We start from the raw sequence: 20,707 nt of genomic DNA on the forward strand, positions 1-20,707 counted from the left end.
GGAGTTGTATGCCAGATTGCATCGGTATAAGTGTAACAGGTAACAGATGATGTTCTGAATGGATGCATCCAGCGGATTAATGTCATTGTTTTTACAGTAAATGACAAATCTTTTCCATTTAGCCGCATAGCAAACTCTGGTCGTGGGTCTCCTGGCCTCCTTGATGATATTCATACATTCTGGAGGCAGGTTCAGGTAGCCGAACTCTAAGACTTCAGGAGCCAGATCGCCAGGTTCAGCTGTTGCGGATCTGGGTGCTGAATTTCGCCATGGTTCTGTGTTAAAAGTTTGGGTGTTAGCCGCAGTCTTTGAGGCGGCACCACGGACAGTTCTAGTAACGTGGTGTACCATGGCTGGCGTGCCCACATTGGAGCAACCAGGATGAGTGTCATTGAGTGTTGCCGTAGTTTGCGTGCCACTAGCGGTATTAATGGCGCTGGGGGAAAAGCGTACGCAAATCTGCCTGACCAGTTCATCCATATCGCATTGCCCTGCCACTGTGGATGCGGGAACATGGCGGCAAAGCTTTGGCATTTTGCGATTTCCCTTGTGGCGAATAGGTCTATCTCTGGATGACCCCACTGTTGGAAGTACGGTTGGAGTACTGATGGATGTAGCTCCCACTCGTGCATTTGGTGGCTGTGTCTGCTGAGCAGATCCGCCATTTGGTTGTCCTTGCCCGGGAGGTGTTCTGCCATGAGGAACATGTTCCTCTGAATGGCCCACCTCCACATGCTTTGAGCCAGATGAGACAACTGTGGAGAGTGTGTTCCTCCCTGCTTCTGTATGTAGTACATGGCAGTCATGTTGTCCGTCCGGATCAACACGACTTTGTTGCACAAGTGTACTTTGAATGCCTTCATCGCCAGGAAGATAGCCATAAGTTCCAGAAGGTTGATGTGCATCTTCTGTTGCTGTGTCGTCCATAGTCCCTGCACTGTGTAATTGAGTACATGGGCTCCCCATCGCTGGAGAGACGCGTCCGCCGTCAGTACTATTTGTGGAACAGGCTCTTGGAACGGTCGGCCCTTGCAAAGGTTTTGTGGATTCCACCAATGCAGAGAGTTGTATGCCTGACCGCTCACCAACACTAGGTCTTTCAACTGTCCTTGAGTCGGATTCCATTGACATGCCAAGCACTCCTGAAGCGGGCTCATATGTAGTCTCGCGTGCGGGACTATGAAGATGCAGGAGGCCATCATGCCTATCAACTGCATGAACACTCGTGCTGGAAGGGAGTGTTGTGGTCTGAACTTTTTTATCAGCAGGTGCATGCTGTTGATTCTCGCTAAATTTGGCTGAGCTTTGGCAGCCAGAGTGTCTATAGTCACGCCCAGGTACTGCCGTATGTGGGCGGGTTGGAGATGTGACTTTGGATAATTCAGTGAGAATCCCAGACTGTGAAGAAGGTGAATGGTGTGGGATATGTGGCTGGCACACTGCTGGGCTGACTTTGCCTGAACAAGCCAGTCGTCCAGGTAAGGGAAGACGTGAATGTGCTGTCTACGTAAGTGTGCAGCCACTGTCGCTAGGCACTTGGTAAAGACTCTGGGCGCCGTTGTTACTCCGAAAGGGAGTACTTTGAACTGATAATGCTGATCCTGAAGAGTGAACCCGAGATATTTTTTGTGTGATGGGTGTATGGGTATGTGGAAATACGCATCCTTCAAATCTAGTGTTGCTAGGAAGTCTCCGTGACTGAGTAACGGCAGAACCTGCTGGAGGGTGAGCATATGAAAATGCTCTGACAGAATGTATTGGTTGAGAGGTCAGAGGTCTAGTATAGGTCGGAGAGACCCGTCCTTTTTTGGGATTAAGAAGTACAGAGAGTACACCCCTGACCCCCGCTGTTCCATAGGCACGAGCTCTATGGCTCCTTTTTGCAGCATACTTAGTACTTCTTGCCGCAATAATGTCAAGTGCTCTGCGGACATAGAACGGTGTCTTGGTGGTATGTTGGGTGGATTGGATGTTAATTCCAGACAATAACCGTACTGGACAATTTCTCTGACCCACCTGTCTGTGGTGATGGATCTCCAGACTGGCAGAAACTGTTGGAGTCTCCCCCCGACCTGTGTTATGTGGGCGGGGGCAGCGACAAGACGTCACTGTTTGTTATTGGCGGAGGACCTGGTGTTGTTGTGTCCTCGTTCTCTGCCTTTGGTGCTGGATCCACGATATCCACCCCTATTGTTCTTATTATAGGTACTCTGGGTACCTCCTTTACTGTACTGCTGCTGGGACCCCTGACCTCTAGCTGCTCCTCTATTCCCGGGGCGACGAAAGGAGCCACTCCGAAACTGCTGCGACTGTAGAGCCCCCATAGATTTCGCAGTTTGTGTCCTTCTTAACCTTTTCCAGTGTAGTGTCAACCTCGGGGCCAAATAAAAAGTCTGGGTTGACTGGTTGATTCAAGATATTATTTTGAATCCCAGGTTTGAAGCCTGATATTCGTAGCCATGCGTGCCTCCTTAACATCACACTAGTGTTGATTGCCCTTGCTGCAGTGTCAGCTGCATCTAGTGCGGATTTGATGGACGCATTTGTAATGAGTTGCCCCTCTGTGATGAGGAGCTCCGCGTCATCTTTGTATTCATCTGGTAGGTGTTCTAGCAGTGTTTCTAGTGTATCGTAGTGTGACCTGTTGTATCGGGCCAGGAGTGCCCGAGTGTTGGCAATGCGCCAGATGTTTGCTGCTTGTGCTGTTTCCCTTTTGCCTGATGTTTCTAGCACTTTGGACTCCTTGTCTGGAGGAGGAGCATCACCTGTAGTCTGCGAGTTAGCTCTCTTGCGAGCATTAGAAACTACCATGGAGTCCAACGGCAATTGACCCTTGATGTACATTGGGTCTCCGGGGGCTGGTTTGTATTTCTTCTCTATTCTCGGGGTCAATACCCGTGCCCTGGTCGTCTCCTTAAAGATGTCCTTAGCATGTTTAAGAACCCCTTTTAACATTGGTAGAGTCTTGACTGTTCTTTCTGATGTGGAGAACGTGTCCACCAAGAAATCCTCCTCCACAGTCAGAATGGAGTTCCACTCCGTGATTGGCAGCTGCCCTTTCAATGAGGGTGTTAAAAGCAGCAGTATCTTCAGTGGGAGATGGTTTGATATTATAAAGATGAGTGTCAGGAGCATCTTGTGGGTCACCTTGGTCATGAGGGTCTCCCCATGCTTGATCTTGGTCTTGCTGTTGGTCATCAGGGTCATTATCCACAGGATAAGTGGTATCATCCTCAATATAGCCCTCTCCTGCATCCGCCTCCGAGTGTGTAGGAGAAAAGGATGGTGGTTCCCGATGATAGGTTTGGAATGTTTCTACAAGCACTGGCGTCAAACCTGATGCCAGTTTTCTTTTTAGTGGAATCTTGTATGAGTCCAAAGCCTACCGGTGTCAGCGTCGATCAACTGGTCCTGCGAGTCCTCGACATCGGTTCTTTCCGTGGACACTGTTCGTGGTTGTTAGACACTCTGCCTAAGTTCGAACATCTTCGGTGCCCCTGGTGGCGGCAATCCAAACTTTATCGGTGCCGGCGCCGAGTGAGCCTTGGCGACCTTGTGTGCTTCGGGACCCGTTTTTGGTTCGAGGGTTGCCCGTTCTCGGATGCGCTTTAGGGACTCCGACACCTGTTGCAACGTGAATGCAGACGGTGCTTTGGAATCGTCCTCGAAGATCACCTCATCATCGTCGTCAGATTGGGATTCATGCCCCGAAGCATGGCTCGAGTCTATCTCTTCGACGCTCTCGACTTCTTCATCCTCGGTGCTGAATATGTTAACCGGGTTAGGCGCCGATTGTTTGGCCTCCAATCTAGCCGCCTGTCGATTCCGAAGTGTCTTCTTTGACCGGAACCGGGCGCAGGCCATACACCTGGGCTCATCATGATCCGGTGATAAACATTTGTTACACACCGGATGGACATCGATGTGTGGATATTTTGCATGACATAAAGGACATCTCTTGAAGGGAGTCCTCGATTCCATCCTGGAACGTCGATCGATGTTCGGACCGAAACTCGGTCCGAGAAGGGTGAATAAGTCCGAGAACAAGTATAATAATTTGTCGATACCGAACGCAAACGATACCAACGATACCTAAAGGCTTTTGGCCTTAAAGAAAGTTTTCCTAACTTGAGCTAAGATAAGCACATCCGAACCCAATGGCGGAAAAAAACAATCTGAGGATGGAGAGGATGCCCATGCGCACTGTAGTCCAGGGGAGGAGCCACCTATCTCGTGATACTTCGAAGTCTCTTCCAGGACAACAATGTGCAATCATCCGGACCCAACACTAGGCGGCGATCTATGCACAGATATGAATTCAGCAGCCCACATGCCTCGAACTAGTTATTCCCTAACAAAGGTGGGGAGGCAGACTGAAGAAGTTCATCAATAATTGGAGGTACTGACAAACAATCCATGGGTATTACAGTCTTTAGTAGGTTACATGGTGGAGTTTGGAGAGTCTCAGTGCATGTCAGAGAGCCGGATGAGTTGGTCTTCAGAGAAGAAAAGAAGTTGGTGGAAGAAGTAGTTTTGGAAGACGTTGGAGAAAATGGGCTGCAGAAGAGGAAGGATTATGTGTAGGATTGTTCTGGTGGAAAAAAAGGAAAAAGATTGGAAGCAGTAATACATTTGAGAAATGTAAACAAGTATCTTGTGTATCAACATTTCAAAAAGGAGGGATCCATATACTGATAAAATGTTGCAAGAGGATGATTGGCTAGTCATGGTGGCTTGAAACATGCTTACTTCACAGTGCCAACAAAGGAGGAGACTCAAGTTCAGATGGAGAGGTCAGCTATAACAGTTAATAAGCATTAACAATGGAGTAACAATCCACAACTCTGTATCTCCCCCATTACTTGCTGACTGTATGTTAGCATTTTACCGTGTAAAGTGCCCCACAGGCCTTAGACTGGATTAGAGTAATCCAAATATCACATACATAAGCATGACCTGTGGCCTGTCTTCAGCACCATGGTGTTTCACACAGTTAAATATGACAGCTGTGGAATATTTCAAATGAAGCGGAAAGTAAAAAATGGGAAAAATAAATTTAAATTTAAAAAATAAACAATAGCTCACAGGTCCCTAGTGCTGAATGAGACTATTTTCTCTATGGGGGATAATATTGTGCTTAGACAGAATGTCACCAATGGCTCAAGTGGGCTGACCCATTTCTCATGTTGTGTGCTGTGATGGGCAGGAATCAAAAATGGAAATGTCACCTGATCAGAACACTGGCTGAAGAGGTCTGCTTGAAACCCTCTATATGTATGTGTATAATTGATATAATTTAAGTAAAATCAAAAGGTATTGGCAAATGTCAGACTTTAAAAATAAAAATAGAAAAACAGGTGTATGTTTTTTACTTTGCTGACAGTAAAACATCAGAAGTGGAGAAAGAAGCTTGGACAAGGACGAAGCGAAGGAGAATGGAAGATGATGAATTTCTCAGACCAGCCAAAGACAAAGACTGTTGGGACGCAGAAAAGTTAAGAAAGCAAAGAAGCAATCGGATTCTTATGTTGCTATGTTACACGGAGTTGATCTCTAATGTGCTGTGGAGAATGGACAGTAATTAAGAGAGATGCATAACGCTAGCCTATGTGTTGGTAACAAATTCAAGATTATCCTTTGAATGAATCTTGGACAAAAGGCCTTCTCTTTTGAGGTACTGACTGAGTGAAAAGGCTGTGTGTACACTGGCTAGCAGCGGTGGTTTCGGCCTCAGGGCGCTGGTGTGTTGCCCCAGTGATATTTTGGGCTCATTGTTCCCCCTATTACATGTAAATAAAAACACATAATCAACAAACTTCCAAAATGTATACTTGAATCTTGCACCCGCGGCAGTTACCCTTTAGTCAAGGGCCGTTACTGTTCGGCTCTTAAGGGGGTGGGACTTGATAATAGAGGGACACATACATACTAATAATAGTGCACTGGTGGCAAACAGTCCAGCACCTAGTGCGCATGTCGGGTTGGACAGCTGCCTATGTCTGGCCAGCCCGACATGCGCAATCGAGGTTTCCACTGCACATTAGGAAAGCGGGGGTTGATGAAGCCGCAACCCTCGGTCTCCTAAATAAGCTGTGAATTTGCCTACTCACACCAATCTTGGCGCTCCTCTTAGCAAGGGAGCAGCGTCTGGATTGGATGAGACGTGCTTGTTAGGCCGGTGCAGTTTGTGCACATAGCACCACTGGGTAGGAGCGGGGCTCTGCCTAACTAACAGAGCATGACCTATCACTGTAATGGCTTATTGAGAAGCCAAGCAGTGATTGGTCATTTCATCCATTGCTGGGTAGGGCCGCTGAGCCAACGTGTCTCTCCCTCTCTTTGGCGATCATGCCTGTGACCTGACCTCGTGCGGTGGGCTGCTGTGGCCAGGCTGGAGTTGAGTTGCAATAGCATTTGTCTCCTGACTCCGAGACGTCAGCACGGCGAAGATCCGTTTGGAAAGAATGGAGTCAAATGGGCCCATCTCCTATTGGCTAGTGTTCACAACGAAAAAAAGGTAGGTGGACTTTTATTCTGAAACTCGTTTTTGCCTCATTATGTTCGCTTTAATATTTGGCACTAGCTGCCTGCAAAACAGTTACCACCAAACTTCTGCAACACCACAAGACACCAGAAAAGGCACCCTCAACATTTCAGCAGCCTGCCTTGTCCCTAGATGCCTCAGACTGCCCCTGTCCCGGATCCTTTAACAACTGAATGCACTATGCGTTCTGAAGCCAAACAAGCACTGCCTAAAGTAAGACCGCAATAGTTTGGGGCAACTATACGGTGTGTATGAGGCTGCTTGTGCACTATTGTAAAAACGTGACCTCACTTGACATTACATTAAACACATCTGGGCACGCAGTGACCAACACCGAAAAGCTTTTTCCCCTGGTCCGCTTCCAGCTGTGAGTCGATTCGGTTTTGTGTGGGGCTTCTGATTTTTTTCAATGCTAGCATAATAAAAATAACTTGGCGCTTGCGTTTCCAAAAAAAACGAATGGATTGTGTTCTAACAGAAATATTCAAAGTGCGCAACACACGTTCATGATACACCACTTAAGCTAAAAGGGGGCAGTAATTTTGTTAAGGACAACCTGGGGTAAAAATTTCCCGAGCAGCCATGGAGAGGCAAGTTAAAAAAATATAGCGCTGTTTTTACGGTACCAAGTTGACTAACTCTCGGCACTGGGTGAAAAAGTTCCAGCTGAAGTTCTATGACAAACGTACATTTTGGAAAAGAAAGTTGTTTGAAAGTGTGAAACGAAGGGTAGTCTATCTGAACACCGGAACAGCAAAACAGAGTTCCTCCTTGCCATGATACTGAATTTATCTTGCTAGGCAGGATTAACAATGACTGACGCCACTGAAACGTGTGCACGGCAGGTCATAAGATCTCAGAAGCTAGAGCTAAACTCAAAGCGCTTTCTGTTGAGGTTCCGGTTATGGATACCAAAAAGTGCAGGAGGGACAAGTAGAGATTACTATGAGAGATTATTTCCTACTCCATCAGGGTCCGGTGTTGTTTTCCCCTTCGATCCTGCACTAACACATAGGCTACTGAAGCGTTAAGCTATGGCAGTCGAACCATGAACCACCACTAGTGTTTACATTTCATCACACTCCTTTCCTGTGCTCTGTACACAGAAAGGATCTGCACCGAACAGCACAGGCAGCCAGGCAGGAAGAGCGGATGACGCTGCCATGTGTATAAAATAACACATGCAATTGAAAACGAGTTTACATGCGTTGGTAAATTATAACTTGCTATTTAGAACATTATAAATGCAAGCATTTATAATGTTTTTGCAACTGCAATGTGGCAGAAGAAGAAGGAGGCAATATTATTACAACAAGTACTTTCTCAAGGTTTTTTTATTCCTTTGCAGAGCTTTTACAAATAAGATTCCCAGCTCCAACATTCCCAGTGTTTAGAATTAATTAATGAAACTCATACTTTTCACTGCAATGTAATGATGTATGAAATATTAATGAACATATTAAGGTCATGTATTTTAAAAATGGAGAAGGTACTCTGCTATGGTTCCCACAACAAGAAGTTACACTGACCAAGTGTCTGATTCCTAGTGAAGGATGAGGCACACTATGCAGATTATTTATGTGGTGTTGGGCATCTCAAAAAAATGTAAGGACTGTCCTCACACACCACCAGGTGTCATGCTTCATCATCGGCAGTCCTCGCTCTTTAAAAACCGCTTTTGATAAAGAGCGGGCATACACCTGGAGTCAGGGAGGCACTTCTATAACTAAGTGGGGGCCCATGCGGAGAAAGTGAGGGAGTTATATTAAAAATCAAAGCAAAATACTGCGTGAAAACTTTAAGAGCGCAGAATGTGCTTGATATTAAAACTAATAGTGGGGCTTGGGGGTGGGGGGTTAGTATCCCATCCCTTTCAGTGTTGCCAACATGTTTCTGCTGTAGTGGCCAGGAGGGTCCATGGCATTCATTAGGGCGTAAGAGAAAAGGGCTCCTATCTCTTCTCTAAGAGACTAAAAGGAATCCACTTGAGTAGGCTGACCTTGGTCCAACTCTAACATGAAAGTTCAGAAAACCTGTAAAGATAAAAATATATATCACAGCATAAGTGAAAAGTTTGACTCACACTGGGAAGGAAAGAATCAGACCGAAGACAAGCATAAGGTACATTAAAATGCAAGTGATTGTGAGCACATGTGACACTACATATGTGGTGCTCAAAGATAAAAACAGTTGTGAGACCAGCTCACACTCTTACCCCAGATTAGGGGTAGGGATGTCCCATGGGAAGGGAGGATTTGAGGGACTCCTGTAGTCACACTCTGAAGTCCAAGATAAGGTTTCAACAAGGCATTTACACATATTAGCACTGGAGGCTAGCTCCAAAGTAACCGCTCAGGCATTCATGCAATCCCTTACTGCCTCAAGATGCGTCCCTCGTGGTGCTCCTATTATCCGCCCTCGTTGCTTCCCTGCTGATAACTGGTTCAGGGTGGGGAAGCAACGAGGGCGGATAACAGGAGCCCCATCTTTATCAAACACGGTTTTTAAAGAGCGAGGACTGCCGATGATGAAGCATGACACCCAGTGGTGTGTGTGAGGACAGTCTCTAAATTTTTTGAGATGCCCAACACCACATAAGTAATCGGCATAGTGTGCCTTATCCTTCACTAGGAATCAGACACTTGGTCAGGGTAACTTCTTGTTGTGTGATACATGTTAATTGGAGGCCAGCTCACCCCGACTGCCCCATAGCCTCCTGTTCCCTCTCTTTTTGAAATAAAAGGGTTTTTGTGTGTACCATGTGACTATACCTTGCTTAATCTTCCCAACGGCCCCCGAGCGCCGGGTCACCTCTCCGGAGGTAGCTGTGCGCTTTACGAATACTGGACATTTACATTTATACTCAGCTATTGTTGACAGTTCACTTTTCAGTTGCATATTGCTGTATTTGGGCACTATTACTAAAAAGATGAAAGCTTTGTCCAGACAGTGTTTAACATGTGTAGAAATGACAAAATAATGAACTTCTGCTATCACAAAATGTTCTGCGTTATGCAGTATAATTTGGTTTTTCTTGCAGTATAATTTTGTTAACCCTGCTACATAATCTTTTTCGTCCCTTAAATATAGTGTGAGGTAACTGACCTGCCTTTTCTCAAATATGCTTAACAATGCACCATTTGCCCACTCTTTATTCACACTTTTCACGGAGGAGACCCCCCACCCCACCCTCCCCAGACCCCCTTATGATGGTCAGGCTCGATCACTACGCTCGCTCGCCACTGCCCGCTCATCACAAACCTTTACGCTGCACCACTTTCAAATGTCACCAGCCGCCACCGTTGGCTAGAGAGCCTTTTTTTCTAGGAAGAGGTCAGTTTGGGTGGCATTCCTACAAGGGGGGGTGGAATCAATTTTCAATCTTACCAATAGAACTTCTGGCAATATAAGCCTGAATGGTCCTGAAAAAAAAAAACTGAAGGAGACAAAACATAAATTCTCGTCCTAGGCGCACACACCTATTCTAACAAATGGACTCTTAAATTCCTCGGCTAAACAATTTCCATTAAAGTTATTGTAAGAAACCTTGGAATAATCTGTGATGCTTCAGCCTTAACTTTCAAATCGAGTATGTAGTAAAGATAGGATTTTTCAAAATTAAACTATTTAAAAAAAACCTTACTGTACATCACAACAAAAAAACTACACTTTGGCGGTAGAGGCACATGTCAACTCCTGAAGACTCTGGCCCTGAATAAGTCCAGGCCAAAATTAAAAAAAACATTGTTCTCATCCAATCCATTCAACTCAACAGGACAAAACATCTTAGTCAGTGCAAAAACAATACAAATGCAACATGAGATTTACAGTTGCAGACCACCTATTCACAAACATTCACAATTCCCCATTTCTCATGACCTTCTTGAGCAAACTAAAACCACATCTTTTTCAACACTAACACACCTCGACACCCTGCCCTCAGCGAGCCCGCTGGACCCTGGTTTGTCCCTGGTCACCCCAATAGACAACTGTAATACTTCACTCACATACCTATATGCCCTATTGTAACAACCTCAAGTGCTGTCATTCTATTCTGGCCTCAGAGAGCAACTGCTGAATAAGGGTCCATCTTAGAGCATCCTTACTTCATTAGCTTTGAATGCAACTCCTCTACTGAACTGCCACCTTAAAAGTGATATGCATGTAACTGCATCTGCGGTTTCCTTCCGCCTTTCTACAAAGAATCAAAGCACCATAAGCTGATTCTTTAGAGATCCTAGAAGCAGATAAAGTGTGATGAGTGTTCCATGCAAGCAAATGAACTTAAATACCCTTCTGAAACCAGCCCCCTTTTAGAGTTCCCTTTTAATTCCAGTGATTCTGATCTGTAATAAATGATAGCGCATCAGATTGAGGCATTTGGTGGATTAACTGTACATGTTTATGTTTTTGCATGATCTGACAAATCCTATAAGGATAGAATTGTTGAAAGGCATTGGAGGGGTTGTAAAAGAACTCCCTTGACTCTTCAAGAGGGTAGCGTGACATTTCCAGGCAGTTGTTTATCTGCTCTGACATGCAGAGTAGGACTTGGCAACATTATGTTTGGGATAGTTAAGAGCACAACAAATAAAATGGCATGAATGAGGAAGAACTTCACCCTCTTGAGACTGTCCCTTTATGCGACTGTTGCCAAAATGCTACTGTATTCCCAAATCACTGAATTCAAAGATGTTGCTGCAGTGATCTATGATGCCCAACTCTTTTACTATCACATCTCTTTGCTCCTCCTCTCAGTCATATACAATGTGGACGTTATATTTAATCCCGTCCGTCTATACAGATATTGTATCTTGCCAGTATCAACAATACCACAATACCACTGTCTTACTGGTGTCAACCCTTTACACTCCTACATGAAACACAGCTGGAGGATAGGTTGCATGGGTTAGCTTCAGCTGGATCCCATTTATTGGAACCATCAACCTAGAATGCTTTGGTTGCTAAATAACGGCCTGTGCAGACAACATCTCATTTATTTGTCTTCCGTTCAGAGACTTTGTGACCATCTGTTGGCTCCTAGGCACTGAGACGGTCGGAAAGGTTTCATTGGTGGCAAATCTCACTACACTGTTTGTTATATGTCATTTTCTACTGACTACTGAAGCGTGGGGAAAGGGAAGAGGGACAGAGTTTAAGATAACTGTAAATTGAATATATTCTTATGTTGTTACATTTCAGTTTGTGTCAGTGTTCTTGTTAGGCAATCAGCTAAGTTGCAAGAGAACTATATCTGTGTCTGTTGTTGTCACGCCCACTGCTAGACCCCATGCAACCACCAAGTTCGTACTACATTTCTTTCTTGTCACCCATCTCCATTCTTTCTTGCCTAGCAGTTGAGGCCAAGAAGAAAATTTAGACATGGCTGTGCTGTGGCTGATGTTTGATGCAAATTGTAGGCGTATTTTGTAGTTCTAGAGGCGACATACAATGAGTCCTTTACCTCCTCTGATTAGCCATGCCTACCATTCGGGACAGGAGCGGCAAAACAATTTTGGAACTTCAGGGTCTCCAGTATAACTACTGAAAGCTGGGAAGCACAGCTCACAACTTATGGGTCATTAAGAGAAACAGCTCTTAGGTCAATAATTTCATGGCTTCACATTACCTGCGCACTTTTGCCATGTCAGTGCATAGAAAGCCCCAACGAAACGTACTTAACTCACCATGGATCCTTTAGTGCACTTCCCATTGCATCCCCTCACCTCACTCCCAGTGGATCCACGCCTTAACTTAATGTGCCTCCATTTCTACAATTCCACATTTATCCTCTCCTTTATTGCATCTCACTGTGAACTGGCATTCAACTCCATGTTTTGCTGCCGAAGCTGAGCGCGTTACCATGTGGTGACTTGTAGATTATTTGCTCAGGCTATGCAACCTGCAGCACGAATGAGCCTGTGGTGCAGACTCTGGAAATCCTAAAGAGCCATGTAAGTCCAGAGCTATGGCAATGTTAAGTTTATACTGTTTTCAGAGGTTGCGGTTCTTTCTTTATAGGTTTTATAAATGTAGACAAAATATTCCTTCAAACTAGCAATAAACCGATCTTGAAGAGCTGTAATATTTCTAATGAGTAAATGTGAACTAAACCAAAACTTAAAACATTTTAAAAGATGTACATATGTTGTTGCTTCATTTCTTACTTTCTAAGTAGGTCCCAGAACTGCAGGGTAAGCCAAACAGCGATGGATCCTCTTTCCAGTTGCGTGCCTTCCTGAGCAGGCCAGTAATGTTCGACATAGGGTGCTGGACCTCCAAAATTCACATTTAATTGGGAGGGAAAACGGCCATCAAGATACGCAGAATTCAGCCACCACTCCTCCAGCTGGAAGTAAGACACGTAGATTATGAAGATTGCTGTGTTGGTGCAGTCTGATGTGCACCATCTGTGTGCTGCTGTTTATTTATGCACTAAACACTGTATTTCTGCTGAACTTTAACTGAAGTGTGCCTGGAGCATCAGACAGCAATGGACAGTGAATCTCAGACCTTCAAACACGTTGACCCACAGCTGTCATGCTGCTTTGCCTAGCTACACATTACCCTCTTAACGTGCCAGAGTGGATAAAGGAATATGCTACTTACCAGTATGCATCTGTTCTTGGCATGTAGAGCTGCAGATCTATACACTGTGCATAGCTCGCCATCTGGTGTTGGGCCCGGATGTTTGCAGTTTGTTTTTTCTCTTGGAAAGTCTTTGGAAGTCACGAGTTCGGTGATTCCTCCTTTGGTTCGTATTGCGCATGGGCTTCTGCTCCATCCTCAGATTGTTTCTCGCCAGCAGGGAAAGATGGAGCGTAGTAGTAACAGTAAAGAAACCCATGTGTCTTGTATCTAAATAAGATAAAACTGGGACGGATACAGGTAGCCGGGGAGGCGGGTGGGCGTGTATAGATCTGCAGCTCTACATGCCAAGAACAGATGCATACTGGTAAGTAGCATATTCCGTTCGAGGCATATGAGCTGCAGATTATACACTGTGCATAGATTATATAGTAGTACCCAACCCTAGCGGCGACCACCGGCATCTGTTGCAGTTGTTTGAAACAGTGTTTTTAGTACAGCTTGGCCCACACTAGCTTGTTGCTTGGTTTGCACATCTACACAGTAATGTTTTGTGAAGGTGTGCGGTGTTGACCATGTCGCTGCTTTGCAGATGTCATCTAATGGTATGTTCCCTAGGAAAGCCATAGAAGCCCCTATCTTCCTTGTAGAGTGGGCTTTAGGGGGAACAGATAGCGTTCGTTTTGCTTTGTGGTAGCAAATCGGTATGCATTTTACAATCCACCTAGCTATCCCTGATTTAGAAATAGGGTTGCCTTTATGTGGTGGGGAGAAGGAGACAAATAGCGGTTTGGTTTTCCTGAAAGGTTGTGTCCTTTGGATGTAGTAAAGTAAAGCCCTTTTAACATCCAGTGTGTGTAAAGCCCTTTCCGCAACGGTTTGGGGTTGCGAGAAAAAGACTGGTAATTCTACCGACTGGTTTAGATGGAATGGGGAAATGACTTTGGGTAGAAATTTGGGGTTGGTGCGGAGTACAACCTTGTTGTGATGCATTTGGAGAAAAGGCTCCTGTATAGTAAGTGCTTGTATTTCACTAACCCTTCTGAGGGAAGTGATGGCCACTAGAAAAGCTGTTTTCCATGTGAGAAATTGCAGCTCACATTTATGTAATGGTTCGAAAGGGGGTCCCATTAACCGTGTGAGGTCTATATTCAAGTTCCAGACAGGTGAGGGTGGTACTCTGGGTGGAATTACTCTTTTGAGGCCTTCCATAAAGGCTTTGATGGCAGGCACTTTGAAAAGGGAGAGGTGCTGCATGTTCTCTAAGTAAGCAGCAATTGCAGCGAGGTGTAACCGAATGGAAGTATATGCTAGGTTACACCTTTGTAAATGGAGTAAATAACATATAATGTGCTGTATGGATACATTTAAAGGATTGATTGTGTTTTTGTGGCAGTAAACAACAAATCTTTTCCACTTTGCTGCATAGCACGCTCTAGTAGTAGGGCGTCTAGCTTCCCTGATAATGTTCATGCAATCAGGGGGAAGGTTAGGGTATCCGAATTCTAGGACCTCAGGAGCCAGATCGCAAGGTTGAGCTGAGCTGGGTCCGGGTGCCTGATCTCTCCATGGTTCTGGGTTAGGAGGCATGGTGAGAGGTGTAGCTTTTGGTGTGGTACTACTGAGAGTTCCAGCAGTGTGGTGTACCACGGTTGTCTGGCCCATGTGGGAGCTACTAGGATCAGCGTTAGGGAATGCTGTTGTAGCTTTCGCACCACTAATGAAATTAGTGGGAGAGGTGGAAAAGCGTATGCAAATTTGTTTGACCAGTTCATCCATATCACATTGCCTTTGGACAATGGGTGTGGATATCTGGCGGCGAAGCTTGGGCATTTTTTGTTTTCGTGGGTGGCGAAAAGGTCTATGTGTGGATGCCCCCACTTCTGAAAGAACGGGTGAAGAACTTGTGGGTGAAGTTCCCACTCGTGGATCTGCTGCGTCTGTCTGCTGAGCAGATCTGCCACGGTGTTTTGGACTCCTGGGACGTGTTGGGCTAGGAGAAAGATCTTTTGTGGAATTGCCCATCTCCATATGCTCTGTGCTAATTGAGAGAGCTGTGGAGAGCGTGTGCCCCCCAGTTTTTGAATGTAGTACATGGCAGTCATGTTGTCTGTGCGAATGAGGACGGCCTTGCCTGAAATCTGCGTCTGGAAGGATTTTAGAGCGAGGAAGATTGCCAGTAACTCCAGATGGTTGATGTGGAGTAACTTCTGTTGCGGCGTCCTTGTGCCCTGTGCTGTGAGATCTAACAGATGAGCCCCCCCAGCCGGAGAGCGATGCATCTGTTAGGATTATTTGTGGGACCGGGTTCAGGAACGGTCGACCTCTGGAAAGGTTTGTGGTATTCTACCACTGCAGAGAGCGATGGGTGCGACCGTCTACCAACACCAGATCTGTCAGTTGTCCCTGGGCCTGGTTCCACTGGCGCGCTAAGCACTCTTGGAGAGGACGCATTTGGAGTCTTGCATGGGGCACTATAAAGATGCAAGAGGCCATCATCCCTATGAGCTGCATAAACACTCTTGCTGGGAGAGAGTCTTGGCATAGGAATTTTTGACGCAGAGCCTGTATTTTTTCAATCCTGGCAGGATTGGGATAGGCTATGGCTTTTGAGGTGTCTATGGTGGCACCGAGGTATTGTTTTGTGTGTGATGGTACCAGGTGGGATTTTTGATGGTTCACCGTGAAACCTAGCTGGTGAAGTAGTTGGACCGTAGCGGCGGTATGTTGCACACATTGTTGGTAGGACGTGGCTTTTATTAGCTATTGCACTACTGCTAGGCACTTGGTGAAAACCCTTGGTGCTGTTACCCCGAACGGGAGCACCTTGAACTGGTAGTGTTGTCCGTCCACCACAAATCTGAGGTACTTTCTGTGAGACTGGTGTACTGGGATGTGAAAGTATGCGTCTTTCAAGTCCAGAGTGGTGAGAAAATCATTCTGGGAGAGGAGTGGAAGAACCTGTTGAAGGGTTACCATGTGAAAATGGTCTGAATGTATGTAAGTGTTTAGAGGTCTGAGATCTAGGATAGGTCGTAGAGTCTCGTCCGTCTTTGGAATCAGAAAGTACAGGGAGTAGACCCCTAAATGTTGTTGATTTATGGGGACCTGCTCTATTGCTCCTTTTTGCAGGAGGGAGATCACCTCTTGTGTTAGTAGCGCAGTATGTTCTTGAGACATAGGGCGGTGCCTGGGTGGAATTTTTGGGGGGGTAGATGTTAATTCTAAGCAATACCCTGACTGAATAATTTGTGTCACCCATCTGTCTGAGGTGATTGTCTCCCAGACGTGAAGGAAATGTTGTATTCTGCCTCCGACCATAGTGGAATGGTCTGGCGGGAGCGGGGGAAAGTCATTGGGCAGGAGGTGTGGCAGAGCGGGCGGTATTTTTTTTGCCTCTGCCCTTATTATTATTGCCTCTGTATCCGCCTCTTTGATAACCCTTTGTGAAGGTAGATTGAGGGGTGGATTTGTAGGACGTGGATGCACTATCCGAGGATTAGCCTCTGCCCGTGCCCCGAAAGGAAGAGCGGTGAAAGGAGCGCCTGGGAGTATGTGACTGCAGGGCTCCCATGGATTTCGCCGTGTCTGTATCTTTCTTCATCTTTGAGGGCTTCGTCTACTTTGGGGCCAAATAGATGATCTTGGTCGAATGGGTGATTTAATATAGAGGCTTGTACCTCCGGTTTAAACCCTGAAACTCTTAGCCAGGCATGGCGACGGAGAAGGACACTGGTGTTTATGGCCCTGGAGGCTGTATCTGCTGCATCTAGGGCACAGCGTATCGAGGTATTAGTTATTGTTTTCCCCTCTTGAATCAATTCATTAGCCCTAGTCTTGTACTTTTCAGGGAGATGGTGCATGATGGTCTCTAGCTCATCATAATGCGCCCTGTCGTATCGGGCCAACAGTGCTTGCGTATTGGCGATACGCCATATATTGGCAGCTTGTGACGCAGTGCGCTTCCCTGGCACGTCTAGGAGCTTGGACTCTTTGTCAGGTGGTGGTGCTTCGCCTGACGCCTGAGAATTTGAGCGCTTCCTAGCTGTAGATACCACTAGGGAATCCAATGGTGCAGGGCCTTTAATGTATGAAGGGTCTGTGGGGGCGGCTTTGTATTTCTTCTCTATACGAGGGTTTAGGACCCTGGCCCTGACTGGGTCTTTAAAAACCTCAGGTGCATGTTTAATTACGCCCTTTAACATAGGTAGAATGGCAGTAGACCTATGTGCATCGTCAAAGGTGTGTAGGAGAAAATCTTCCTCCACTGGGTCAGTATGTAACTCCACCCCGTGGTAGTGTGCCGCCCTTTGTAACAAGTGGTGAAAGCCCAAGGAATCTTCAGGTGGGGATGGCCTAGATGGGTAAAGGTCATCCTGTGGGACATCTGGGATGTCCGGATTGTTATAATCATCCCATGGGTCTGGAGATCCAGTAGGGGTGGGGTCTTGTGGCACATCTGCTGGATCATAATAAGGTTCTCCCAAATCGTCTGGGACAGGAGACAAGGTGGGGGAACGATGAGGTGGAGGGGGTGGAGGTGGAGAGGGTGGAGGAGGTGGAGGAGGTGGGGAAGGCACCCTGAAAGGAGAGGTAGCAATGTCCTTTCTCTTTGGAGGTGGAGCTGGTTTGTCCAAGTGTCTCTTTTTTGAAGACAATGTCAAGTGTCCAGTTTTTGGATCCTTGGTGATTTTTTGCAGAGGATCCGGTGTGAAAAGTTCCTGCGACACTGGTTGTTCGGTCGGCGCCGAAGTTTTCGGGGCCGACGGCTTTTTAGGCTTATCTAAGCCGTGCTTCTTTGGAACCTCCGATTTTTTGGTCGATGCCGAAGAAGGCCTTGGCACGGGAGTGTCGGTGCCGAGGGTCTTGTGATGTTTGGACGATGTCGGAGGAGCAGGTTTCAACACCGAAGGCTTAGGTGCCAGGTTCGGTGTGGAGGTGGAGGCCGATTTTTTCTTCGGTGCCGAAGGGTGTTTTTCGGCACTGGTGGTCGGCTGGCTCGAGCCCGAGCTGCCGGAAGGCTTAATAGGCTTCTTTACCGGGCCTGAAGGCGGGGTGTGAGAAGCAGTGTCCTTGGTCTTGCCTAGGCCCGGACGCGAAGGTGTGACCGAAGCCTTTTTCGGTATCGGCGTGGGTATGGGAGGGGGTATTGTACTCACGACCCGCTGCCCCGGGGTGATGTCCTCCACATCTGAGTCGTCGGCCTCGGAAGCGCTGACGAGGTAGTCGTCCTCCTGTTCGATGTTCTGCTGTCCCGGAGCTTCGACGTCGTCTCCGAAGATGTCGACTGGAGCGGAGGTCGAGGAGTGCGCCAAATTGTGTCTAGCCCGTCGATCTCGAATGGTCTTTTTTGAGCAAAAAGACTTGCAGGAGGGACAGTCTCGGGCCTCGTGTTCTGGGGAGAGGCAGAGGTTGCACACCTCATGAAGATCGGTGTGGGGAAACTTGGACCCACATCGAGGGCACTTCTTGAAGGGATTCTACCTGAACACTCATGAACGCCAACATACTCATATACTTCAATACTAGTTACCGCTATACAAGGTAAAGATTCACCTAAACAAATGGGAAAGATTCCTGTACAAAGGGTCTGTGTCATGAAGCAGATTCACTTGTATTGTAGGCATTAAATCTTAGACAGGCCTAGCGGAAGTGCACTTCTTCCCATTCAGTTATTAATATTTATTTACGGTTTTATATAGCGCTAGCTAGACCTGAAGTTATCAGTGCGCTTTACAACAGTAAAATGTTCACATCAAATATAACAAGTCTATACAGAGCACCTGAGTCAGAGCGCTTTATAACAGTAAATATTCATATCAAAGATAACAAGTATATACAGAGCAGCTGAGTCGCATCAGATCAAATCAGTGGTTGAGCACAAGAGAGGAAAGATAACTAAGAAGGGGTATAGGGAGGACTGGGAGTAGAGTCTGCCCAATAGGATGATAGATGACCTGTTGGTTGAGAGGCCCGTTTAGGAGGAAGTCCTTTAGTTGTCTCTTGAAGCTCAAGAAGGAAGGGTCCACTTTAATATGTACTGGGATGGAGTTCCAGATTTTAGGGACACGGGTTGAGAAAGAGCATGCTAATCTTTTTTGTTTGTAGGCTTTAGGCGGAATGAGGAGTAGGGTGTTTGAGCTTCTTATGTTTCTCGTCTAAAATGTTTTTTTTTTGTTTTGAGGGGAGGTAATCTGGTTATCCAGTGTGAAGGGCTTAATGCATAAAACAAGCAATTCTGAAATCTGAAGCGCGCTTCAATCCAGAGCCACTTCAGTTCTTTCAAGGCTGCTTATGTGGTCAAAAACAAGCTGCATTAAACACCATGACCATGGAATGCCTTTCCTTCAGAAATGTCAATGTTCGAAGGCACCTACTTTCTTTCGTCGTTTTATCTAGCTCTCTGTAGGCAGTGCTTTCACTGAAACTTTTCTTTTCCTGTGTGGGAAGTGATCACTACTTCATGTAAAATTATAGACTTAATGTTAGCCAAGTTTCCAAAGGTAATAATAGCCATGGCTAGAACCTTAAAAATGCCCACCAGACTGACATCAGCCTTAAGCTTTGATGGCTTAGTGCTCTCTTCATAAGGCTATACTAATGCCCTTAAATTTAAATGTGATTTTTTTTAAGTATAGCACAGTGAGTCATTGCTGTTTACATATGCTAAACAGGCTCCTGTGGTTCATTGGGTAGCTGCTATTCTTTCTTGACTTATGGTCCAGCCCGTCATTGCCCAGGCTGAAGTTATATAGATCACCATTAATATTGCTTCGGTCAGTCTGGCCTAGCACTACATGGGCCATGTAAAATACCCAGAGAATGCACAAAGGGTTGAATATCATCTTGCTACAATCTGCTCGCTGTGAAGCAAATAATTAGTAGGTCTACTTTCGTATACAGCTTTATAGTTCAAAGGTTTTTATTAATCTTAATGCAGGAAAGTAAAATAAATTTGCTAAAATCCCATACACCTTGCACACAAGGATTCAACTCAAACGTGACTATACAAAAGAAGAATTATGTACATACGCTGCAAGTCCAGTCATAGGAAATACCTCCTAAGTAATACTCAAAACAATGGTATAGGGGACTGAGGTCAGGACCTTAAACTACAATGGGGAAGAGGAGAAAAGGCAACACAATAAAACTTAGGGAATTGAAAAGTGAACCTCAGAAATAGGAGCATAAGCCGGTTATTGTGTTTGGATTGAAGTGTTTTCTTGAATCACCAAGTTGCACTAATGTCCACCACTGTCATTCATCATTTTGTTTTATGTTTCAGTTTATGTAGCACGTTCGTCGACATGAATATATGTTGCTTAATGAGTTTTGTAACTTAATGAATTGAAAACAATTAATATGATAAACTAACTAATCTTTTTTATGTAAATAAATAATTGAATGTGTTATACGACAAGTCTTTCTTCTGATAGACGATTGCAATTGTCTAACCTCCCATGTTATATGGACTCACCCGTTCCCATCTGGGATTAGGCATCCCACACATTGTCGTTAGAGCACCACTTGATGCTGTTAAGAATTGTGCGGGAGGCTAAATAAAGCGCAGTGCCT

The 20,707-nt window shown here is 45.7% G+C and overlaps 1 protein-coding gene across 6 annotated transcripts in view; it reads right to left on the reverse strand.

Moving 5' to 3' along the window:
• The window catches only part of CROT (carnitine O-octanoyltransferase), a 662,560-nt gene that overhangs the window by 232,215 nt on the left and 409,638 nt on the right, over positions 1-20,707 (reverse strand). For all 6 annotated transcript variants that reach the window (XM_085631293.1, XM_085631292.1, XM_085631296.1 and 3 more), the window contains one exon: positions 12,712-12,893. In XM_085631293.1, coding sequence (XP_085487419.1) covers positions 12,712-12,893 — 182 coding nt within the window. The remainder of the gene's footprint in view (positions 1-12,711; positions 12,894-20,707) is intronic.

The sequence above is a fragment of the Triturus cristatus genome, chromosome 10, assembly GCF_964204655.1.
Source record: "Triturus cristatus chromosome 10, aTriCri1.1, whole genome shotgun sequence".
Lineage (NCBI taxonomy): Eukaryota > Metazoa > Chordata > Amphibia > Caudata > Salamandridae > Triturus > Triturus cristatus.